The 26,506-nt window shown below is 43.9% G+C and overlaps 1 protein-coding gene across 7 annotated transcripts in view; it reads right to left on the reverse strand.

The window, feature by feature from the left end:
* LOC310911953 (C-terminal-binding protein 2) overlaps window positions 1-26,506 on the reverse strand; it is a 136,664-nt gene that overhangs the window by 45,469 nt on the left and 64,689 nt on the right. For 6 of the 7 annotated variants that reach the window (XM_083866042.1, XM_083866044.1, XM_083866043.1 and 3 more), the window contains one exon: window positions 14,023-14,182. In XM_083866042.1, coding sequence (XP_083722168.1) covers window positions 14,023-14,080 — 58 coding nt within the window. In that variant the 5' untranslated portion in view covers window positions 14,081-14,182. Of the gene's footprint in view, window positions 1-14,022; window positions 14,183-15,288; window positions 15,863-26,506 lie in introns of those variants that run through there. The other variant, XM_083866045.1, reaches the window with a different exon arrangement.

The raw sequence follows: 26,506 nt of genomic DNA on the forward strand, positions 1-26,506 counted from the left end.
GGAATCACAACACAGAAAATGGTTATTTGGGAATGTAATAAAAATTTCCATATAGAGTCATTGTTTTCAGAGGAGGTACTAAAATGGCTCCCCAAAACACATAACACAAATTATGACAGGCTGTTCATGCTCAGATATTCATTTTCAAAGAAGGAGTAGCTCAACTGCTCCTTATTCTGCTGACCACTGCTACAGACGCAACATTTTATTTTTTGAATTAAAAAACTCAGATGGAAACAATTTTGCCTTTCTCTGCTACAATCATAGATTTCTTCCCCTCCAATACAGCCCCTTCCAGGACAGACCCACTGAAAGGAGGAACAGGCACCTTCCCTGTCTGTTTGCAAGACAGCTTGAGCATTTTCCCTGGCTAATCCACAATAAATGTTTAGTGCACAAGCCATCACATGATGGACTATTGTGCTATTATGATAGCTAAATCACTAATACAGTCTAATGCCTATACTTGCCTATCATACTAATACCTCTGGGCTATATTTCTGACCCAAATACTGACAGGATCTTTGAGTAATCCCTAAATTTCTTTATTGCAGTAAATATTACAAATCCTCTTCAAACATTCTCTCCTCCAATTCCATCCTCAAGGATCATGATCTTGAAAATTATGTTGGATATTACACAGACATGCAAAATATGGGGCCCAAAATATTATTTATGCAATTCTCAGAGAATATCTGATTTGCATTATATTGAATTAACTAACAAACTTCAGGCACATTGGAAAATTTCTTCTTTTGTGAGAGTCAAGATGGGAAGACACATTTGTGGCTTACAAATAAAGCAGAGAATATTTTAACCAACAAAATGTTTTATTACAACAACATTTTGGTAAAGAATAAAATGTATTCCCAACTGGATACAGTGAGATTGGTGCCATTTGTTCTAAATCACAGAAGAAATCTACCAGAAATGTATACAACAAAATAATAAAATCCTGGTCTATAGATCAAAGGGCATCTTCCACCATTGTCTTCAAAGAAATTACTGACAGTCACCATTTAAGCCCTGGTTGACAATGGAAAAAACCATGCCATAGAGGAATGAAATTTCAAAAATGCTGATTTTCAACAACTGCAAGGGAAGTCAGAAGGGAGCTAGAAGCATTCACTACCTCTGAAAAAACCAAGGGCTTTAACAAGCCCTTGGGGCGCATGGCCGACACACAATGGAAACCTCACCCAAACCAACACGTCTGTGACTGGGGGCTGTGCCCTGCCCAGTGCACACATGGGTGACAGCAGCACCCAGGGAGTGCTCCAAACTCCCTCTATCCCATGCAAAGGAGCACATCTGGACTCCAAAACCCACCCTGGCATCAGCCTGCCCTTGCAGCCTTGGGCAGGAGATGTGCTCTTCTTCCAGCTCTTCACTGGGGCCAGGAAACTTTAACTGGGGACCTGCCTCTGGAACACTCATGCATATGGATGTGTTATCCCCTAAGTGCTGACCTCAATGGAACAAACAGATTATTCCTGTGCTCCAAGCCAAGCAGAGGCAAATGCCTGCAGGACCAGGGGCTGCGGCATTTGTACATTTCCCTGCAGCCAAGGGCCAGATGCCCTCTTTGGAGGGCTCTGCTGGCCCCAGTTTTTGTTGACCAAGAACTGTATCCAGTTGGCAAGATGTGGCCAGAAGCCATGGAGCTGGGCTGCCTCCTGCGCCACCATGGCAGCAAAGGAAATGTGACACCCCCAGTGAACCAAGAAATTAATAAGAAATGATTGGAATGAAATATTTATGAATGGGCAGGAAGGGTCTCGTATTTTTCTGGTTTTTTTTCAGTCTTAAAAGCAGCCCCCGTGCAAATTCAAGCAACATGGGCAGCAGGACAAGTGAGGTGATTGTCCCCCTCTACTCCATTGGTGAGACCCCACCTGCAGTGCTGTGTCCAGCTCTGGGGACTGAAACATAAGAAGGACATGGAGCTGTTGGAGCAAATCCAGAGGCCACAAAGATGATTCGAGGGCTGAAGCACCTCTGCTGGGGGGAAATGCTGAGAGAATGGGGCTTGTTCACCCTGGAGAAGCTTTGGAATGATCTTATCACAGCCTTTCAGCACCTGAAGAGGTCCTCCAAGAGAGCTGGAGAGGCATTTTTTAGAAGGGCATGTACTGATAGGACATGGGAGAATGGCTTCCCACTGCCAGAGGGCAGGGGTAGATGGGATATTGGGCAGGAATTGTTCCCTGGGAGGGTGGACAGGCCCTGGCACAGGTTTCACAGAAAAGCTGTGGCTGCCCCTGGATCCCTGGAAATGTCGAAGGCCAGGCTGGATGGGGCTTGGAGCAGCCTGGGACAGTGGAAGGTGTCCTTGCCTATGGCAGGGGGTGGAATGAAATAAGCTTTCAAGTCCCTTCCAACCCAAACCATTCTGTGGTTCTATGAAAGTCTATGAAATTATTCTGTTCCTATTTCTGAATCTAGACCCAAGCAGGATGGCCAGGAGAAGATACAGAGGCCCTGGGGCCCAACCTGATGTAACTGATCCCACTGTGTTTCTTGGGAATGCAGGAGGCACCAGCACTCACATCCTCAACATGAGGGGGAGACAAGGACTGTGGAACAGGCAGAAAAATTATTCTCCTTTTATCTTTTAATTCTAGAGGTATTTTGGGAAAGGAAAAAAAAAACACAGAAGGAAAAAAAAAAAAAAAAAGCTGATCAAGAGATTAAATGTCCTGGAATTTCAGATCACGTGAAAAATGCAGAGTTTTGACTTAATACCCTGATTTTCAGTTTAGCATTGATCTCATACATGGTAAATTTGGCCACAATATTTGGTTACAGTACAATGACCACAGAAGTCTGCTCTGAAAAAAAGGTGATGACAGAGTAGAAGAAAGGTGGGCCCATTGTTGAGACACTGCATTTAAAACTGGCAGCGAGAAATCTGAGCCTGGAACCCTCCTGCAGTGGATGTGAAACAAGCAGTGCTACACAGTGCTGTTCTCTTCCCATGAAGGAAGTGTTTTACACACAAAAATCAGGGTAGGAAATCAGCATGCTAAATCTGCAACACAACTGTGTAAACAACATTTTTTGCAGTCCGTAGCACTGACTCAGGAGAGGTTGGCTGCAAAATTTCATTCATATTGATATAAAACATTTCATTACCCATTCTGAAAGCACATTGCTGGAAAAATTATTCCGTGCAGCAAAATAATACAGATTTGGATTAGTTTTGCTTCTTATTATTGTAAAATATATTTCAACTATAAATTTATATCCTGTTTCTATTGGGGAAAAATATTTTTAATGTAGATTAAGATGTTGATGTTTTCTCCCCAATTATTTTCTTCTGGGAGAGAGTGGAACAGAAACAACGTGCCAAATGTAATTTCTGGCAAAAACTGTAAGATGCAGCAGTCTGGGAAAGGCTATTTCCCTTTCAAAGGCAAAGGAATCCTGCCCCTGGTACTGAAAAATCCTCTGGAGAACAAATGCATCTCTTGTTAATGGAGAGAGCAGGTATGAGGACACCAGAGGCTTTATACCTCGCTCTGCCACTGTCAGAGAGTAAATTGCTTAATTTCTTACTTGCTGATTCCCCTTCCATCAAGAGGGCTATAATAATATACACCTCTCACACTCGGATGGTGTTAAGATTAATCAGTGTTTGTCATATGTTTTCAGGTGACAAGGTACAAAGCTACTGGGAGGATAAATGCTCCTGCCCTCCCTGCCTGGGCTTTCAAGGACTGCGTGTGATTGTGCCTAATGACCCCCAAAGCTCGGGAAGCCTCTCCTGAACATCCTGCTCCCATGTTCAGCTTGCAGGATGCCAGGGAAGCAGAAATGAGCTACTCTATACTGTGGTGTACCATGGATGCTACGGAGAAGAAAAGGAATGGGATGCAGTATGACTAATGCACACACACTTGTGCATGCACACCAATCGAAAAGAAACAAAATTAAAAAGAGAAATGGGAGAGGAAAAGCAGCAAGAAAATGTTCCAAATCCTTTGAAACTATTGCATTTGCTAAAATTTGGCTCTGCAAAACCTCCCTCACAGTGGCAATAAGCACTCTGCCTAGATGGACTTTTTAACAGTCTCCTGAAATTAAGGGAGCACAAAGAGAAAATTAGCAGGATTGTGCTGGAATCATTTTCAATAATCAAAGGAGCAGCACAGCATCTGAAAGCACTCAGCACTTGAAGCCCTGCCACATGCTTTTACCAATTTCCAAACCAAAAGCATCGACGCTTTGTAACTCCAACAAAACGCTCGCAAACACCAACTTGGTGCCTGACAACAAAACACTCTGAAGATCAGCCGGTTATTAAACAATCATTGCCTCATGGAACTCTGCATTTTGATCACTTTAAAGCAAAAAAACCCTAAAGCTTATGTCCGTTTGTAACTCAATCCCTCAGTGCTGGGATGGAATAACCATAACCATTGGCAGACTCCAGGAATGCACGAGCACACGCTGCCCTGAAATGTGACGCACAAACTGGGACCAGTGACTGGGTTCAGTGGCCATTCCCATCAGTGACATACCACTGGGCCCAGGCACACCATAAAATAAAAGGTCAACAAACCTTTTTGTTTTGTTGGGACCTCAACAACGCACAGCAAAGTACCTTCCATGCCAAAGCCAGCAGACATTTCCTCTCCAAGCTGGTGACACCGTATTGCAGTGCCCTTCTGAATCATTCCCCAAGAATTCCCCCAAAACCCCACAAGCCAATGTGAGGAGAGAGGATGCGAGGCCTTTTCCACTCCCACCAGCCAGCATCATGCTGAGAAGGTGCACGGAAGCATTTCCTGAAAAGAAATGAGTGACCTTTCCCTTTATCCCTGTGGAGCTGCCTCTTCATTCCTATTTTGTGCTGATCTCTGGATGGAAAGGGCTGGATGTAGGAGATGTGCTCCTTCCCTCCCTCATGGCCAGCCAGCCAGCCAGGCCTCCAATCACTGCATATCCCCTTTCAGATGAGTGCCTTACCCCAATTTTCCCTATGATAAGAGGAATGGCTAGAGCTGTGTCAGGGGAGGTTTAAGTTGGAGATCAGGGAAAGGTTCTTTCCCAGAGGGTGATGGGCACTGAACAGGGAATGGGCACAGCCCCGAGGCTGCCAGAACTCCAGGAGTGTTTGGACAAGGCTGCCAGGGATGCCCAGGATGGGTTTGTTAGGGTGTCTGTGCAGGGACAGGAGGAGGACTTAGTGATTCCTGTGGGTCCCCTCCAGCTCTGACATTCTGTGATTCTATGAATTATCTTCTATTTATTTCTGAATGAGGTATGTGCTAGAAGCACCCCAGTGTGCATGTTTTAACTTATCACCTCATGTTATCCTGCTCCCCCAGAAAAGCCTTGGAGGTTGCCCTGAGAAACTGTAGCTATCCCATCCCTGGAAGTGTTCAAGGCCAGGTTGGATGAGGCTTGGAGCAACCTGGGATAGTGGAAGGTGCCTCTGCCTGTGGAAGGGAGTAGAACTGGATGGTCTTTAAGATCCCTTCTAACCCACACCATTCCATGATTTGCCATCCAGGAAAAAAATCAAACTGCAGGTAACAAATGCAGGAAGGCAGCGATCATCTAAAACACACTTGCAGCTAAAAAGGAGAAGTGCAGCTGTAAAACACACTTTGAGCCATTGGAATGAACCTTACAAGCTCTTCAAACTTCAATCAGAAACCATTTTGCCTTTAAGTATGGGGAAACTCCAATAAAAGTTGGCAGAAACAGCACTGTCACATTCCTGTATCAACAAAGGGATAATAAAAATATCAGATGTATCCCTACAGCACACAGCAACACAGTCTCAAGGACTGCAAAATAAAAATCAATCTGGATGCTGAACGGCGGGTGAAAAGCAGCAGACAAGGTTCATTGGACACATCCCTCAACCATTTGCAAAGATCTAATCTATGAATGCTCTTAAAAAATAATCCTCTAGAAATCACATCAAGCACCTTGTCTCCAAAACTGGGTATTAGACTTTGAGGTCAAATCTCATCATTTTTAATAAGAATTCAGGATCAAGATTTGAACAGCATGTGCAATGAAAAGCATGGGAATTATATCTGTCCCAGAAAGCAGTAGAGAAATCCACTGTTAAATGAATATACATTGTAAATCTGAACTCTGCCATGCATGCCTGGGCTTTGCATAGAAAATAATTAATTACTACACTGTAACACGGGCCTGGGGAGATAAACAGGCTGGGGTTCAGGGTGTCTCTCTGCCTTACTTCCCCTGATGATGCCAAGGGCTTGAAACATGTACTTCCCTTTCACACCCATCACAGATAAAAACCAAAACCAAACAGAAGGAAATACTACTTGAGCTAAAAAAACCATTTATGTCTTGCTTTTTAAAAAGACTGGTCTTTTGTACTGTTGTATTGCAAATCATCAAAAGTGAGTCGTATCTTACTGTGTTCCCTCACCATCCTTGCTCATGTTCATTTGCTGAGTCAATCAAATATCTGTATCATCAGCAGGAGCAACAGTTTTTTTCTCAAAAATGGGTGTAAATCTATATACTAAGGCTACTTTGTGAACTTAACCTGTTTACTACTAAGTCTTGAGGTGCTAGATGGCAGCAGAGAGTGTTTTGTTTTAAATAAAAATTAAAAAGATAATCTAAAAAAGAGAAGAAAAACCGAATTAACACTGTTAAGCTAATGGGCTGTATAAAAGTGTCACTAAGAAATGATCAATGTCCTTCAATTTTAAGAAATGCAAAACCAACTCAAAACTTGCTCTTTGAAGAAAGCTCTCTAATGAAAACCTTCACTGTTTTGGCACTTCGATCTATTACATCTGTTTGTGGAGAGCAAAAAATATGAAAGAAAAGTTGTGTAATGTGTTTCCCTGCAGCTTTATTTTAGTATAGCCAGATGTCCTACTCCTGTCAAAATATTTACCAGCAAATATTCAGGAAATCGGGCTATATTTGAAAAGACTGGTCCAGATCCAAACACCATCAGTCCCTGAAATAGTGTCATTTAGGAGTCAGATATAAGTTTTTTTCTGGTATTTTGAAGGAAACGCCATCCTGTTCTCATCTGTCCCCGAGGACTGAGCATTTCTCATCAGATATTTGGAAGCAGCCAATTTCCACCCCCTGGATGCTGGAGGCAGCTTCTGCAGCATTCCGGAGCTTGGGAAGAGGCGCCAGGGCTGCCCCGAGGCCCTGCTCCAACAACCCCTTCCCAGCGAATATTATGGGAATATTATCACTTTTCTGAGTAATCTTTAAAGGCAGGGGAGGATTTATAGTATGGAGAAAAAAAAAACAAACCCAGATATGATGACAACATGTTAATCCCTAAACCAGTTAATTTAAGTGGGAAATGTGGTAAGGATGGAAATTAGGTTGATGGTATTGAAGTCATCAGCTGTAATTGTTTCTTAATTAACGACACGAAGTTGTAAAGAGTGTTACATGGAACCTTGTCTGGAGGCTGGGGAAGATGGAAAAACACAAGGCAGAATTAAGAGTCAGACAAGTATTAAGTTCCCATCAATGTGGGTTTAAACACAAGGAGAACACAACGGAAGTATTTTTTCTTATTTTGCTGCATACGGCCCTCAAGTCCAGGGAAAGGGGAGCTCCCCCTCCTGCAACAGCTTGAGCCACACATCTACTATGATGCACACCAAATTAATGGAATTTTTATCTGTAACCTTTTCTAAATATCTTCCTCTTGCCTGGATGCCTGGGGCATTTTGTCAGGCTGCCTTCGTATCTGGCTGGAGTCCTACATCTTGTCATGCACATTCCCCTATGGAACGTCACGGGAGGGAATGTACAGCAGAAACATCCAGGCAGGACTGACTGGAAGCTACTGGAGCAGCCTGTGCATCCATGCAAGGACAACAGCACACCCCTGGAAACGAGCTCCATCCCAAAGCACAAAAAGGACTCATACAAGCACAGACAGTTCTTGATTCAGCACAGCAAAAGGGTTGAAAACTATGGAATAAGGTCAATAAGCTTGAACAATATTGTAAACCCACTAAGATTGCTTGAAGTTTCTTCATCCACAGGATACTGTCCAATTTTTTAAAAATTCTTACAATTTTCACAAAACCCATTAATGACAAGTAATTCCCAAATACACCATGCTTTTATCAGAGAAGGGATAATTAAGAGCATTACTTTTCATTGATAAAAAGAGGTGTAATACAGCTTTTGTATAAATTTGAAGTCATTTTCTGAAACCTCAGTAAAAGCCAAAGACTTAATTTTGGAAAAGCAAAACATCAGGAGCAGCCAGACAGATCTTCAGTTTGCATAAATCAGCACAGGGTGCAATGGCAGAAGATCTGACAAGCTAATACTGTTTTTTCTCTAGGCTAAATGTGGTAAGCAACCCTTCCTTAAAAGCCTGATAGTTTATGTGCTTTGAGGTGGAAACTTTAAAAAAGAAAGTACAAAAAGCTTAATTGTGGGGGGGAAATCCTTGTACTGTGTTTTATATTCATGGAACAAAGAAACTCAAATCCACTAGATAAAAAAGGTCTACATTTATTCTAAATAAGTCACTTTTACTCAGGACAAGCAGTTTCTTCTGTGCTTGATACCATCTTTAACTCATTGTTTCTCATCAAATGCCTAGTGGTGATAAGGATTTCCTGAGATAATAAGATTCTATTTCTAAGCAGTAAAAATAAGTATTATCAGATGCTACTTGGTGTGCAAATTTGCAAGAATGGAAGAAAATTTCTCCACCCAAGTATCAAATGTACTCATTTTGGCTACTGTTACATTATACAAAGCAGCAAGAATTGGAGGCAGCCACTTTCCAGGGCTGTAGTTTTAACGTGTATTTTCCTTTTTAGTTCCAGGAGCAAGGTTCCGCTATTTTTTAACATGAGTGGACTGTGGCTATTGAATGAAAATCTATTCCATAGTCTGCTGTTAGTGGTGTGTGGGCCCAGACCTCAGGGACACATTGTTCAAGTACTCCTGAAAAGCCAGAAACATCACAGTTCTTCAGGGGCACTTTTGTTCAGGGTTAGTGTGGGGTTTTTTAACAACAAGAAAGTGCACAATAAGAAATAATTGACATTGTGATTATTAAGTCCATTTCTGTGGAGGATAAACTGAAATAAAAAGGTAAAAAGCACTCCTGCCATTGATCCAGGTAGGTAGCAGAGTACATACCATTACATAGTGTATTTATTCAACTATCACTGGACATGGTCTGCACTGACTTCTGTCACAGAGGGAAGAGTGGAATACAAAATTTCTGTCCACCCTTGAAATTAATTAACCAGCCTAATGCAGCCACAGCAGAGATAAATTTGGTGATGTTTAAAACATCAATTCCTACCCCAAATTCCCTCCTCAATTTCAGGAATCGTTGAGGTTGAGGTTAGAAAAGACCTCTGAGACCACAAGCACAAGCTGTGACCAATCCCCACCTTGTCACCAGCCACCAGTCCAGCCCTTGGACATCTGCAGCGATGGAGACACCCAGCCCCCCTGGGCAGCCCCTTCACCCACCCTATAATTCCATGATCCCAGCTGGACAGTGTTTCCCAGAGGGAAGGTGCCTATTCAAGGTCTGCAAGACAAAAATTCTTGCATCAAGGGCTCAGACCCACCCAAGAGGCTCCAGTAACCATGGTGGGATCACATTCCCACTGAGAAACAAGGATTTGTGGGGCCACACACAGATACTACAGTGGCTGGAAGGTAAATACACAAGGAATTCCCACAGGGAGTATGACCACGGAAGCCTCAGCCAAAGAGGACACCAGGGTGCCACTCAGAATGCAAGGCAGTAAGTCAAAAAGCCAGAGACTTGTGCATCAAGCATTGAAAAGTATTATGTGACTGTGCTGGCATTTATCAGCCATCAGACATATCAAAGGATCCGAAAGAAAACAAAGAATACGGATGGCTTGTTTGCCCTGCAAACACTTCTATTTTGCAAAGTACAGACAACTTTGGTGGCACAAACTGACACGTAAGGACATGATTTCCCACTGGATAATGACAAATCCTGGAGCAAAAATTGTCAGAAAATGTCTGGGCTCGCTTGGCCTTGCAATTATTTTTTCACTTTGCTTCTTGCTCATCTCAGGGCTGCCACTTTTGCAGCATGTGTTGAAAGCTTAACTGACTCATATATGTTAGTGCAAACTCTAACCTCTAAAACCAGGCTTTCCCATTCCATGGCACTGGTGTTGAAGACTGGCTAGCAGAGCTGCAATGGTCTGGAGCAGAGCACTTGGGATCATCACAGAGGAATTCAGTGGTGTTAGGAAACTCATGTTGTAGACAGAGACAAGATGCTGTCATCCTGCATCCAGGGTGTGCCACCACTGCTGCCTTGTCCCCATTGAGTTTGGACACCCAACAAAGAAATGACACAGTGCCATAGCACCTTTCCTCCTGCCTGCTCCCAGAGACACAGCCAGCAACTGTGCATGGGCTGCTCTCACTCCCTGCCTAGCTCCTGGTGATGTTTAATATTTGTTTAAGCATATTGACAGAAGCTCAGGATAAAGATCAGCTGAGCAAGCAGCAAAAATGATGCTGCCAGTTATTTCCTTGCCCAGGAATGCCGTGTGTGAGCACTGGAGTCCCATGGGAGGGATGGATGCCATGCACCAGGAGTGCCATGGTCTTCTGAGCATGGGGTTTCTTGGAGGAACTGTCAGACACCTAGTTCTGGCACAGGTAGCAAAGAAAAAATTACATCTAATCTGTTGTTGTTTCCTAAATGAAAGGCAGGTGAGCTCTGCCCTGAGGGCTTTGCTGCCATTTCTCTGAAAGGCTGGAAACTGCACCAGGTTTGGGAAGGAGCCCACTCCTACACACAGCATCTTGGCTGCAAAATTCAGGCCCTTTTTATCCCAGGCAGAGCAGGTCTGGCAGCTCCACATCCAGGGCTGCAGGACTGTGCCTCGGCTTTGTTTCACACACAGCAAAGCCAACATCCCTCCCTCTCCATCTCCCACTTAGACGCGGCTCCACAATTTTTGTTGGAACTCTTTTTTTTTTTTTTCATTCACCCTGAGGTAAAAAACAGTCATGAAATGGAAAATTTCAGCTCCAACAAATTTTAAATGTGGCAAAATCACAAGCTCATGGGAACAGGACCCAATAGAGGGGCTGCTGGACAAATCTGACTCCTCACAGCACCAGTGGCTCCACCTCTAAAGCATACTTTGACCCGCTATGGAATAAGACACAATTCCACAAACAGGAATTATGTAAACCACTCTGCATATATTATTTGCAAAAGCCCCAGCCATTCAATGGGTCCACCCTGCTACCCATATGGATCCAATTACAGAATAGGCACCCAAAGTCTCTGGGAGAACCAGAAGAGAAAGAAATGGGTAAGCCAAGACCACTGTGAGCACAGTCCAACTTCACTTCATTCGGATGGGCACCACCAACCCACTTAATTGCTGACAGACTATTCAAAATGTCTTTGCTGCAGGCTGCTGCCCTGAAATTCCTTTATCCCCTCAAGTCTGGACCTTTATCCCACCCACATTCCTCTACAGATCAAAATCTGTGACCTGGTCAAAAAGCTCACATCTTCAAACCAGCCTGCTCAGAGCAAAAAGTAACTCTGTCATACAAAGATGTCATAAATATATGTTTAAAAAAACAGAGGAGCTGGTGAAGCTGAGCCATGCCCTGAGACTGCACAGCTCCCCTCTTTGGAAGACTCATAAACCTGGCTATAAAGGCTGTGAACTGGCTTTTTAAACTACACCACCTCCTTGTATGGCTTGGATTATTTTTCCACGCCAGATGTACGTTTAACAGAGTAATACAAACACTGCAACTCCTTAATAAACTCTTTTAATGCCCTGACAGTTTGTAAGGCATTTCCCTCAACATGTGTCTGGTTATGGTTTCAGTAAGTCTGCAGGAAGAAGAATCTGTCTGGCAGTTTGGACAGTGATTACAACATGTAGCCCGAGGATATTTCACCTCCAGACTTGCCACCATCCTGCTGCATGGAATAAAGTCCATTCCCAGCAAACTCTGCAAGGGTTTGTGTGGGGAATAGTAAAAGGGATGGTATATGCAACTTTAGGAAAAGCACAGAAATCCACTTCTGTGCTACCAGACATGCAGTCTTTCATCAGGTAAATGCAGCTTTGTATCCCATTCACATTTAAAGGGAAAAGCTCCTTAAATGCTTTCACAGAACAGGAAATCATTAAAAGCAACTATTTTGGACCACATTGCCCTAAGCTTGTTGGAGGAATAGATCCTTCTCACTGAACTTAATTCTGTTTGCAAAGACTCCTCTTCTCCATCTGCTGAACTAGTTCCCTAATTTTTCTCATCATCTTTCACTGATTATTCCATATACCTTTCAAGACAAAACCAAGAAAATTTATCTTTTTATTTTTCAAAGTGTGTTTTCACAGCAGCTGGAATGGCCCCTTTCAGTGCTTTTCTATGTTATAATCCAAGATTAGGAGCCTGTAGTAAAAAATAGCCATCAGAGAGGCCAGTAGAGTATTCAGCTGTCCTACAAATCTAATATTTTGGCAAATCCGAAGCTTTTTGCATTTTTCAAGGTAATTTTTGCAATGCTTCTCACACTCAGTCCTTGTCTGTTGCTCCCAAATACAACACAGCAGCATCTCCCATCATTTCCATCACATTACAAACCCAGTGGCAAATGACAAAGTATACTTAAAAAAGTTATGTCTCCTGCACATTTACAGATTAGAAAAGAGTATCTTTTGACCAAGAAAGAAGAAAAAAAGCTAATATATCAGAGAAAAATAATCTAGACTTCAATCACATCTAAAGCTCCGTTAGCAGGTTTGTTGTATGATCCTTTTGAATTTCTTGTACACTCAGCAACTAGATCTGATGGTAAACATCAAACCAGGAAGGCAGCTTTTGAAAATCCAGGCTCAGCTGATAGAACGCTTTTAAGTCAAGTTCAAAGTAAGTTTTGAAGATGAGATAGTGTGCTACACCTGAGTGTTTATGACATTCAGTAGGAGAAAGAGGCAGCTCCACACCGCAGCATACCCTGGATACTCCCTCCTAACTCATCTCTGCTTTGTCTCCCCTTTTCCAAAATTAACAGAGCAAAATTAGAGGAGATAAGTAACTTATGATGAGTTTAAAACAGCAGGAGCATAGAGTAAGCAATATTTAACACAGAAAAGTCAAGGCAAAATCCACCCTTGTCCTGCTGATCAGCATTTCACACTAGAACTCCACAAAACCCCACATATTTTGCTCAAACAGGCGCAGCACAACTCCCCTGTGAGCTCTGTGCTTTCATCCACCACCAAATCTTATTTCACCTCGTTGGCATTCCAGTAATACTGCAAATTGTTACCCTGCAGGCCACTATCCATCTCCTTAAGAGCAGCTGAACACTGGGACTCCTGAGGAGATATTCCTCCTAAAACAACACTCTGCTCTGCATTTGCTGTTGATGGCAGAACTAGCACAAGCATTGGACAATTATTGGAGTGTACACCAAAAAGTCAGAGCTTGTTTGCCATCACTTGATTTCTGTTGTAAGTAACTTGCACCATGTGAGCTGCAATAGAAAGTGTTTCCTAAAAACTTTTTCTGCTGGAAGATTCCTCTCAAAGGTAAAAGTCACCCGTGCCTAAACACTGTAACCACCATGAATAAATGCAGCAAACATGCCTGATACCCACACACCAACCAAATAAAAGCTGTTACAACAATGTGCTCAAAACCATAAGAACAACAGCTCTTCAATTTTCCATCATTTTCTTACAGGATGATAGTAAATATCATCCTATAAATTGGGACTGACCAAATTGTTTTAGTACAAATTAGAATAAAAGGAGGTGACCTGGAAATTAAACAAAAATCTTATTCACAGGACTACACATGACTTCCAAGTGAGCAACCAGAACAGTGTGAATGTATTTTGAGCCTACAGAGAAGACAGGGAATCCAGCCCTGGATTTGGATCTCTTTCTGCCTAAGTACTGAAAGAAATAAGGAAAAAATTAGATATTCTACTTTAATCATCTGCCAGAAAAATGAAAGCACTCTTACCTTCACAAATTCTGTCCAGTCGCTGCCGCTTGACTTTGTGTTTATCCACAAGTGCCATTCTTGATGGGATTTTGCAACTTTCTGACTCAAAAAGCACAGCAGTCCCCCAGGAGCTTAGGAAAACTCACAGGAATGGGCGTGCATACCGCCACTGTGGATCCTGCAGAGAAAGGAGAGGATTCATAAGATCTGTTGACTTCCTATCCCTGGAAGTGCTCAAGGCCAGGGTGGATGGGGCTCAAAACCTGCGATAGTGGAAGGTGTCCCTGCCCATGGCAGGGGATGGAACGAGATGGGCTTTAAGGCCCCTTCCAGCCCAATCCGGTGTCAGATTTCCAGCACACCAGGAGAGATCTGCCCAACAGCAGAGCAGGTTTTGGAAAGGACAGCTCTGAGTTTGCACCCCACAAGTCACACATCTGGGACCATAGATCAGTTTCTCTATCCTCTCTGAGATTCAGAAAACTGGCCTTGCATACGAGAACTACCAAAGCACTGCATGGGCTTCCCAGTTTTATTTCTGACTGAAAAATCTATTCCTGGAGGATAAAATCCATGAGGTTATTTTGTAGGCTCACAGATGCTGAAAGATTCTTTAAGAGTACATAAAACAGGGAAAGTAGTTCTTGCTCTGTCAGTATTTTTATACACAAAACACTCATATTTAAACCTTGCCCTGTAAAAGTCATCAATGAACCTTGAATTTACAAGAAGACCTTGATGTATATTCCAGCTGTCACTGCAGCCTGTCCTTGCCCTCACACTTGAAGAGCCAACCTTAAACTTCGGGTGCCGTTTCCAGCTCACAGTTTTTCAGTGCAAATGAGAAAAAATGATCCACAAAGCCACACGTGTGGCTTAATGACAAGAAAAGCTCTCCAAAGAGACAACAGCTAAGGGTTTTCTGCATTTTGGTGGCACAGGGGAAGACCCTTAATGGATACTCTCAGGTCTGACATGTTTTGCTCCTATAGAGATCGAAAGGTTTATTTAATCCCTGACCTGAGCTCAGCTCCAGCCTCTGAATGCGCTGTTGTGGTACTTCTACCAGGTTTGATTTTTTGATGTAAAACCCAGGTGAGAGTTTTTCAAAGCAAGTTCCACAACAGCATTCATGAATCAAGACATGGAAGAAGAGACCTCATGCTGACAACTGAATTCCAACAATCCGACATAACACACACTAGTATTTTATGTGACTGCTGATTCAATATCCTCTTTTATATTTTAAGGTGAAGACAGATGACCCTGATAACAGCTACAAACCTTCCCAAAGAGGAATCCTGCTCAAGAAAGAGGCCTCTGCCCCCCTCAGCCATCCACCACTCGCTGCAAGGCACCAAAAGAATAGAATTAGTGTAAATCTGTGATTTCTAGAGGCAAAGCAAAGCACCATCACATTTTCAGAAGCTTTGCATGGAGGGGAGGGGTAGAGGGCAGAAATGAGTGCAAGGACAACAAGAAGCCTTCTCCTGACTGGCCATCTGTATCACCCTGCAAAGTCCAAACCTCTCTGCCTACATACACTAGGGTAGTTAAAAAAAAAAAAAATAATTGGAAAAAATTCTGAAAAGCCAGCAGTAACCACAAACTCGGCACCATTCATTCAAACTAACCCCAAAACAGTTCCTGTCCAGCAGGTGAATTTTCACACTGCAGCATTTGCAAACAAAGTTTTTGTGACAAGCCAAAAAATGGTCCAGTTCACGAAATGCAGGACGTGAGAAGACACACCAGAAAATCCAGGTTGATGTCCAGAAGTTGACCTTGGGCAATGTTTGTAACCTGGAGTTTTGCTTCCCCTTGTGAAGGGAGCAATAGCAACACTTAACCCATTCTCCAGAGCACCCTTGCAGGTTCACATTGTAGCTCAGTCAAGCATTTTTCCTTTGCATTTTATTCTTCTGCACTAGCACTGGCTCTCCTAAAAACACTCCAATAACTTCCCAGAAAACCCAGTTAACCAGTGCAGTAGGCTGAGCATGTGAGGGGTAAAGGCTCTAACAAAGCCTCTGCACTCCAGGATGACAATTTCATGGAGATTATTGTTATTATTATAAATGGTTATCAATTATGCATCACATTGATAGTTAATTTCCAAAAGGAAAAGCCTCGTGTTGGTACAGCTGAATTCCAACTAAGGGATGATCGGCGATTTCCTGGTAGTTAATGGCCAATTTCCCAGCAGCACAACTGCAGCATAATCACTGAGATTTATAGCAATAATTAATTGATTTTTTTTAAACATAGGGATGCTAAAGAGCACGATTCCCACTCATATTAAAAATTAATGCAACATTCTAGAAGATGCAGAAAACTTCCATTCTGGAGGCAGAGGCTTGGTACAGTCAAAATATTTCATGTAACAAAAATTAAGCTGTTAGTGGAGCTGAAGCCCAAGAAGCTAATGGCATTTCCATGATCAACATTTACAGGCACACACAGGATTTTTTTACCTCTATTACATCCCATTCCACTTGCAGGGAGAAATACCAGGTTATTAAAAAAAAATGAAATCACATCAGAAGAGAAAAATTTATCATTTTGTTCTGAAAACACTCAAATGGTTCATTATGTTGGGGCTGCAACTCTCTGCTCCTTTACTTCCCCAAACAAAACCAATTTGCAAAGTGTACTTAATTCTGACAGAGTGCATTTTCTGATGGACAAATGCATCCATTAAAGTTTTTTTTTCCCCAGCCATCTCAATTCCCTGCATTACTCCCTGGAGGAAAACTTCCTACAAAAGAAACTAATAACAATCAGAGAAATTACTGCTCATCAGAGTCCCACACAGCTTAATGTAATGCCCACGAATGAGCTCCTTCCTAATGACATGAACTGCCCCATCTTTGTCAGACAGGTGTCCGTGGTGGTACCAACCAGCAATAAAAGCCCAGCTCAGAAAACTAAAACTTATTAAAAATGTGTCAGGAGCTGCTGAGCAGGATTTGGCAGGGATGGATAAAATGGAGAAAAGCAGATGTGTGGGGCACAGAAACAAGAGGATATTCCCCAGCCTTTGCACAAGGCTGTAATTAAGAAAGCAGTTCTTCCATTTGTGGGATGGAAGATGCAATCAGTTGTGCACCCAACTTCAATCTATCCCCAATGGTTTCTACAGCCAACCCAATCTCAAAACAATTACAAGGCTAAATGTCCCCCACCATAAAATAAACACAATCAGGCTAGGCAGAACGAAAACCATGGTCAGCAATTAAAAGACAAGAAAATCTCATTGTCTAAGGAAATTCGAGAGGGAGAGGCACACGCACGAAAACTGTACTTCATCTTCAGCAAGACTGGGAAACAAGTGAAGTGATTTACATACAATAATTGCATGGCTGTGTTAGCCTCCAACAGTGTCTTTCAAAATGTAAATTTTCTTGAAAACCCCTGGACATGATGATAGATCAGTAGCTATTTATTTATTTAAGGAAGGAATTTACTTAAATACAACACTTTAGGAAAAAACTCCAATCCTGACGTAACATATTTAAATAGATTCTAAATACTGCCTGTTAAAGAGCACAATCCATGAGCCAGAAAATTAGTGCAGGGAAAGCTGTATGAGGGCTTTTTTAATCCTGACTTTTGATGGAAAATGAGAAGAAATAAAGGTGATCTTCCAAAATAAGATGCGTGGTTGGATAAAAGTTAGAGAAAAGTGATTTTATGAAGAACATCCTGTCTTCCAGGCTCTTTCTCAACTTCCACTTTTGTATCATCTTTTTATGGCACATGGAGGTAGGACAGGAGCACAAACATCAACCACACAACCACAGACGGGTTTGGGTTGAAGAGACCTTAAAGATGAACCAGTCCCAACCCCCTGCCACAGGCAGGGACACCTTCCACTATCCCAGGTTGCTCCAAGCCCTGTCCAATCTGGCCTTGAAACTTCCTTGAATCCCTTGAAAAGCTAGGGATGGAGCATCCATAGCTTTTCTGGGCACCCTGTGCCAGTGGGCAACATCTTCTCTTAGAGCATCCATCACAAGCACTGCCACCAAACCACCCAGCACCTGGCAGGTGATTAGAAGATGCCCTTTCCAGTGCTCCAGACACAATATCTCACATGTTCCCTGTCTGTGCACAACCCTGGGAAAGCAGGATGGTGTTCCCTACACCCTGTTCCGTGACAAACCAACTGACTACATTTTCTACCCTCTGAAATATGGCAGCAACAAAATGGAGAGTCTCTGCTATAGAAAACTACCAGCTCCAAGAACTGCAGAAGGTCCCATTTCCAAACAGCAAAGGAAAAATTCCATCCTTCTTTCCTCACATCTGCACTGGGTTTTCACATGTACAATTCCTTACTTCAACGAGTCCCAGTGTTTTGATGGTACTGCCAGGTATTTCCTAGGCTCTCAGGAAAAGAGGTTTCTGGAGAAGGCTTTGTACTCATGATCACTGCAGAATGCCAGTCCTCTCAGCTGGAAGCAGAGCAGGATGGCCAAGCAGAACTGCTGAAGTCAGTATCTGCTGATGCCACGGACAGCTCTCCCTGTATCCTCCTCTGTGTAAAGGTCCAGTTTTTCAAAGCTCAATCACACCTGAATTGAGATTTGAATGCAAGAACAGCCCTCGGAGCGTGAACTGTTCCAGCCCCGCATCAGCATCCCTGGGTGTTCACTATCCTGAGCTCTGGCCATTCCCACTGCTCAGTGTTTCAGCTGCTGTGGGGAGGGCAGGACGGGCTGGGAACCAGAGCTCGGCGTGAGAAAGGCAACGCAGGGAAAAGAAAGCAGGAGACACGCAGAGATAATGACAGGGGAGGGAAGCGGACAAAGGAGACGGCACAATGCAGGAGGAGCACTTGGAGAACACTCTGTCATCCCTCCTCCATCCAGCCCTAAGTGTGATCCCTGCTCAGCCCCCATCACCTGCCTCTCTCCCCCAGACTGCAGGGGAGGAGGGAAGCATGGAAGGGAGGGGACAGACAGCATGGTCCTCCCGGGATATCCTTTTGGGATATTGTCTTTTAAAGCACAATCAGGCAACACAGGAAGCTCACAGCGTTACGACACCATTAAACCAAAAAGCCCAGTAGGAACCAAAAATAGATTAAACATTTATACTAATAGTGAGAACAAATAAAGAATTTCATTACCCAAAACAGGTGGGGTTTTTTTTAATAATGCCTGAGAGATATAAACCCCCTTACTTGAGAAGTGGGATCACAGAGTTTTTGTGTGGCCAGGGTTTGACTTCTCCTGCTCCATTAAAAACACTCAGCCACTGCATGTGAAATAGGATGCTAGGGGGAAAAAAAGGCTTTTTCTCTTTTTTTTCTGGAAAACTCCCCTGCCTGTAAATCACACCTTGGGTTTGGCTGGGGTAGAGTTAATTTTCTTTGTGGTAACTGGTGTGGGGTGGTGGTTTGGCTTTGTGCTGGAAACAGGGTTCATAATCCAAGGATGTTTTTGTCATTGCTGAGCAGGGCTTACACAGACTCATGGCCTCTGCTTCTTGTACTGCTCTACCAGTGAGGGGGCTGGGGGGACACAAGGAGTTGGGAAGGGACTCAGCCAGGACAGCTGATCCCAGCTGACCCAGGGATATCCCAGACCATGTGGTGTCATACTCAGCATGTAGAGTGGGGAAGAGGAAGGAAGAGGGGGATGTTTGGAGTGTTGGTGCTTGTCTTCCCAAGTCACCACTATGCCCTGCTTTCCTGGGCATGACTGAACTCCTGCCTGCCTGCCCATGGGAAGTGGGGAGTGAATTCCCTGTTTTGCTTTGCTTGCATGCAGGGCTTTTGCTTTCCCTATTAAAGTGCCTTTATCACAACCCACGAGTTTTCTCACTCTTATGCTTCCAATTCTCCCTCCCATCCCTTGGGACTGAGCTGCCGGCTGGGATTAAACCTCAACACCCCTCCCAGCAGTCTGCATCTCCCTCAGACCACCATCACCCCCAAAACAGTGAGGGCAGAACTCTTGCTACAAAGCCATTATTAATTAGGTTTATTGTTTTTAGCAGTTATTATCATGATTTTGCTGCCGTGGAGCATTTGGTGATGTTCTGTGTTAAGGCTTCTCCACAGGAATGCCTGGGTGCTGCTGGGGGTGGCAGGAAGATTTATTTGTCCAGCTTCTTTTCCAGCTCAGAAACCTAATAACCAAAACCTCACCCTTCAACTGCCTGCCTGGTGCCTTCCCTCAAAACCTGCTGGGGAAGGTGCACTCCCTGGATGCAGGGAAAACAGGGAGGCAGCAGGTTAAACGTGCTCATGGAGAGCCAGCACTCCCACACGAGCACCTGCTGGTGGCACACAAAGGGCTCTTCCACTCCTCATCACACAGAAAAGGTGAATAACACCCTGTACAAGTCTTGTGCTGTAGAAGTGGTAACAATTTTGAGGAACTTGCTATTATATGAGTGAACAAAGTGTACCATAATGGCATATGAGCCTGCACATCTGCTGCTAAATTAAACACGCTACATAATGATGCAGACCACATCTTAAAACACTATGCAACGAGATACAGACTCTGCCAAAATAATGAGGCTTCAAAGATGATATAGAGAGCCTGATCCTCCATCCCTTACAGACCCTGAAAGTCACAGTGATTATTCCTCAGCAGTTCTACTCCACCAAAGCCACTTGTTGACTCAAGAAAAGAAGAATCATAATTATATATAGGTGCCCTTCATAGGGAAAGAAGACATATGGGTTTGTAGCATTTTTCTTCCTCTCTATCTTAATGATGTGTAAAGCACGAGAAAGGTTTTTGTTTGGAACTGGATTTTTAGAAAAGTTTCTGTAAGAATCTTGTGTCAGTCTACACACTGCTCTCCAGATTGGGTTCTCAGTAGCCAGACAGATATTATAAGACCAATTGAAATGACAATATTCAAGCTGCCACAATAGCCATGGTACAAAAAAGAGGGGAATGAGACATCCCTTTTATTTTCCACTTCTTTTACCAATTTCAATTTTCAATGTTAGTGATTTGCTCTTGACTTTGAGAAAAGAAGATCCAGACAATGCTCCCTTGTCAGGTAGTAACAGCCCTCCACAGATCCTCTGTGAGCTTTCAAGTAAAACTAGGAAATACCAGAACTGGCACTTCTTTCATTCCTAAAACTGAAATACAAACAAACAACCCCAACAGACAGCAAGAAAATTGCTTTAAAGAAAATAACTGTCATCTCTCTTTTTGGCACCAGAAGTGAAGCAGGTCGACGCTCTGCTCACCCTGCACCAACAGCCTTCAGAGGCTGGTGGCAGGTAAAACAATAACCAGGAGCTGAACCCCAATTATCCACTTAACTTTGAGAGTGCCTAATCTATTTGCTAATTAATCATGGGCCTCCTTCAACCTCTCTTATCTTGTTTTTCTAAGTATCTGATGCTGATAACATGCACACAGATCTTGCTGAAGCACATAAATGGCTGGAAAACTACCCTTAAGTTTTCAAATGAAACAAGAGGAAAAGAGGAAAAGATACATAAATAATTTTACATTCTCCAGGGGTCCCTGCCATACTGGAAAATAAAATCTCATTCTACATTTTACCAAAATTCCTTAAATTACAAATTACTGACTTGCACTAATCGCAAAGATCAGCACTGGAGAAAGGTGAACCTTGACTGTTTGCACATCTGGATAAGCAAAAGCTCTTCTCTACTCAAGCCATTAATTGCTCCCGTACCAAAATCAGCACAGCAGATTAGAAATCCTGAGAAAAATGAGTATTTGCCGGTTTGTTGGATGAGTTATGCAGTTACTTGTCCATTAGAGGGCATTTTATACTGCGGAGTGAAGCGCCGGCAGCTTGGGAACAGCATCACTAACCCCATCTGGAGCTGCTGGAGAACAGTTTCTGTCGACTCTCATTTAGTAATTGCCACTTTTCAACCTTTCCATATGCTGCATATGGATGAGCAAGCAAGAGCAAGGACAAGAGGAAAATAAGATGAAATAGCTATCAAAAAAGTCCTGCTTAAATAAACCCTTTGGTGTGCAGCTATTGTTGCTTCCAAGGCTTGTTTTTGTTCAGTTCACTTCTCACCCCCCCCAACCATAACACAGCAAACTTCATCTTTTTCACTCTCACAAATAGCACTTTATGTTTTAAATTTTGAACATGATTAACTGAGAACAACTGCAAATTGTGCTGTGGCATCATTACCCATCTCTGGAGCTAGATGGGAGAGCTCATCCATCTCTGGAGCCGAACAAAGGCAAATCCAGCTTCCTCAGTGCCACGAGGCAGGACGTGGCCACCTACCTTCAGATGTCTCCTTCTGGTTACTACTAATACTGCTAAATGTGAACTGTAAATCGCTTTCAGCCTTTGCTGGCTGGGGAACCACACAAAGCCACCCACTCCTCTGCTCTGGTGGTTTTTCTCTCCCCATAAAAATGCAAATCAAATTAGGAAAGAGGCAGATATCTCGCTGTACATCTCCAAATATACGTATGTTTGTAATCAGGGTGGCCAAACTTCCTGAGTATGAGCTGCACACCAAAATCTCCATCTGGGGGCAAGAGCCACATCCTCCCAGCCTCTGTACCCCACTCCTGCCACACACATGCCATGCCCCTGTGAATCCCCATGTCTCTCTCATCCCCATGATTCTGTGCTGCTGATCCCCCAAGGCCACTTCCCTCCGTGATCCCGGGGTTTGCAGGGGCACCCCAGCAGCGCCCAGAGCTCCTGCCTTGCAGGATGTGACCCAACATCTGCATGTAGCAAACACTCCTGCAATACTCACAAGTTACTCCTGAATTCGTCCTCAGCAGAAAGTTCAAAACAGCAAGAGCAGCAATGCAAACCCAAACCACCCCAGGATCAGTACATTCCCTTGGGAGCCCAAGCCAAAGTACCAAGACTACAACCAGGACCACTTGTCTTTGAGAGTCTTGCAAGTCCTTGGCTCTGTATCACTACTCCTAATTAAAAGAAATAATAAAATAAGGATGATCCTCATCCTTACAGGCAAAGTCATGGCATACTTAGTGTCCTAAGTTGTGACCAGGTGCTGCTGCATTGCATTACATGACAAGGACATGATGGCACCCACATCCCAGCCCTACAGATGTACAGGACAAACAACTGGAGTGTCTCCAAGCCTGGAATTCTAACCTTCACTCCAAATTTCTTAATTCTTCCATAATCAAGATCAGACAATTACATCTTACATGGACACCCACGTATGCTGGGAAATGACCACACCAGCCCACTTTTCCAAACCCCAGTCAGGGCCAGAGGAGGAACCTTAAGCCCTGCAAGAGATTCCACCATTCACCCAGAGGAAGGACCTCGCTCACCTGAAGAGCAAAGATGAAGCCCCTCCTGCCCCAGCAAATCAGGAGACCCAGCTTTCTTCCAGCACGCTGAACTCTCCCACACATGGCACAAATTCAGTCTTTTTGAATCTCTGTCCTGGGATCTCTGCCTGGACTGGGAATAGTGAAAGGCAGCAGTGACACTCTTCTGTCTCCAGAAAATCTTTGGAGTTACAGTTTGCCCTTATCTTAGGGCTTATATTTACAAGCCACTCTTACATAAAAAGCACTCATCTGCATTGACTTATTTAGCAACATGAAATAAAATAGCCTGAAGCTATTCATGTTGCTTAACGTACTTTTTTTTTTTAATGTAGATGATGCTCTGTGTAAAGGAATATTCAAAGGGGAAAACTGTGTTTTGTTTGTAACACTTATTACTATCACTGAAGAAAATATGTTCTAACAAGTCTCGGAAGGGGGAAACACGTGTAATACCTTTAACAGCTCAGCTAATTCATCTTCTGCTGCCCAACTGCTGGCAAAATCTCAAATGGAAACTCTCAGAATGGAAACACGGAAAAAACCCTTTCTCGTGGTCTGAGACCTGTTCTCACTATACAATCTCTTTCCATCGGAGTGAGTCCTGTTTGTTTTCAGCACGCAGCAGCTTTACTCGACAAAAAAAAAAAAAAAAAAAAAAAAAAAAAAAAAAAAAAAAAAAAAAAAAAAAAAAGGAGTTCAAGAGTTCAAGGCTACGTCTCCATTCAGGCGTACACCCACAATGAGAGCCGGGCTCTCCGGCCGGCGCTGGAGGCATTCCTCTCCCTCCACCTACCCACAAAAGGGCCTTGTCTGAGGGAAATGAGAAAGGAAGGAAGGGGCAGGATGCAAAGAACGGCGGAGAGAAGAGTCCAGCCAGGTGTTGGGGGATCAAGCACCAAGGAGGGCTTGGATCACGAAATGGGTCAGCCATAAGGATGGAGGGTGGCTTTTGGAGTAATCAAGGGCCTGGGGAGCCCCCCAGGGATCTGCCATGCTCCAGACAATACTGAGCTCCACGGGGTCAGGCACAGGCACAGGCAGGATGGAAATGTGTGAGCGTTTCCATGAAGTCCCGTGGGAAAGAGCGGGTCGGGACGCGGGGCGGCTCCGGGACGGCTCAAGTGCGGAGCGCTGCCTCCTCCCCGCTCCTCCCACCGCTCCATCCCCGCCGCTCCTCGCTGCTGCTCCAGCCCCGCTCACACCGAGTCGAAGGGGAGGGAAGGAGAGAGCCAAGAGAGCCGAGACAGGTTTAGATAACAGCAATAAGTAAGATGAAATAATTCTCCCACTACCAACCTTTAGCCAAGAGTACCCTCTGCAGCCACCAGGTTTGCATAATCTACACATTTTTATTCCAAGCCTTGCCAGCTCTCCGGAGCAGGGCAATTTTGGGATTTAACAACACTCAGGTTACTGACCTAAATTTATCCAGGCTCATCTGGAGCCATAACGGTCCATTGTGTGCCCAGGCCTGCTCAGGACGCCTTAACACAGGGATTATTGATGCAATGAACTGTGACGGCTCCTATAGAGCTGTTAGGGTTTATTGTAGCAACACCTACTCGGGGTCCCTTTAATGCGCGGATCGGTGACACAATAGACAGAAACGGCCACGACTTGGGGATGCATTATCCCACGGATCACTGGAGTGACAGCAATGGCTCCAGCCTCCTGCCTCAGTGCAGCCAGCAGCAAACCTCACATTCCCAAATCCTGGGGAAGCTGGGGTGGATGGCAGAGAGGTGAGGGGCCTGGCAAGGCAGGGACAGTGCCCCCCTACCCACCCAAACCTCTGAGAGGTGACATTTGCAGAAAGCAATTTGCTACTGAAAATAAGGATTTATAATGAAAGCTCTGGTGGGATCAAACTTTTAGCAAGAACAGCCACAGGCCTGCATTACAGATCAAGGCTAAAAATCCTGTCTGAGAAATACATGGAAATTAGCCAGGAAAAAAAAATCAGCGTCCAATTTTCAGCATTAAAAATAAAAAAAAGGAAAACATTTTATGTTCCAAGAGAATGCAACGAAAGCAAGTGCAAAAGGAAAGCGCACAAATATCTGTATTTCTCTCTTCTTTGCCTCTTAAAGAACAAAAATAATCGTACAAGGCTGGGAGCTAAGCACTGTTTAAAGAAAGTCACTTGTGCAGGGAGACCTGGGGCTGAGGAAAGGAAAACTGAGACATCACCATTAACCAAATGTTTGCAGCCTCCTCACAAACATCAGCAAACAGTTCAAAAAGCTGCAGCTGGCTTTCCACTATCGCCTGCATCTTCCCCAACCATTTACCAGGAGCTTTTTTTAACATCGGTGACACTTCACATTCAAAACTGCAGTTAAAAATAGACCGTTGGTCCTCCCCTTTTAACCCTGTAAATTCCCTCCCCTCCTTTCCGCCTCCCAGCACCCCCACTGGTCTCTCCTTCCCCTCCTGCCCTGTCGTCAGCCACGGGGTGATGGAGGGGTGAGGGGGGCCCTGCCCAGCTGCAAGTCACGGAATCACGGAACAGTTTGGACTGGAAGAAGGACCTTACACACTGTCCAGTTCCAGCCCCCTTCCACTAGACCAGCTTGCTCCAAGCCCCATCCAACCTGCCTTTGAACACTTCCAGGGTCCTCCCACTGCTCCCCAGGACCTCATGCCACCCTGGGAGCATCCCTCTCTCATTTCATCCCAAAGCTGGTAGCTTTATTTACAGGAATGGAGGCAATGGCTCTATTCTTGGTTTCCCCTCCCACCTGCTTTTGCAGATGATGTGAGTCTAAGGCTTTAAAAAACAAAGCACCCAACACTAATGTTTTCTCTCTGGCCTTAAACCCTGCAATCATCAGATCAAATGTGAGTGTAGAGAAAGAAATTCCTTTGTTATCCATAGCTACTTAAACACTGAACTCTCAAAACCTCCTCAGGAAACAGGCCTGGGGAACGGCTGTTGCTACTATACAAGGAGCCCAGCACAAGAGAGACTCAAAAATCAATATCCTTCACCCAACTTATCAAATTTACCGAGGACATTTATACAGTATAATTAAATAGAAAAGAGATACAAATACAAAAGAGTATTTGCACGGCACTGAATGGCAATTGCATTATCTCTGGGACAGAGGACACTTTGACAAAAAGGAGGGAAAACACCATATATCAACTGAAGAAGCTGCAAGGAGCACGGGGAAGGTCTTTGCTCTCATAGC

Source organism: Zosterops lateralis (genome assembly GCF_965231275.1).
Source record: "Zosterops lateralis genome assembly, chromosome: 8".
In the NCBI taxonomy this organism is placed as follows: domain Eukaryota; kingdom Metazoa; phylum Chordata; class Aves; order Passeriformes; family Zosteropidae; genus Zosterops; species Zosterops lateralis.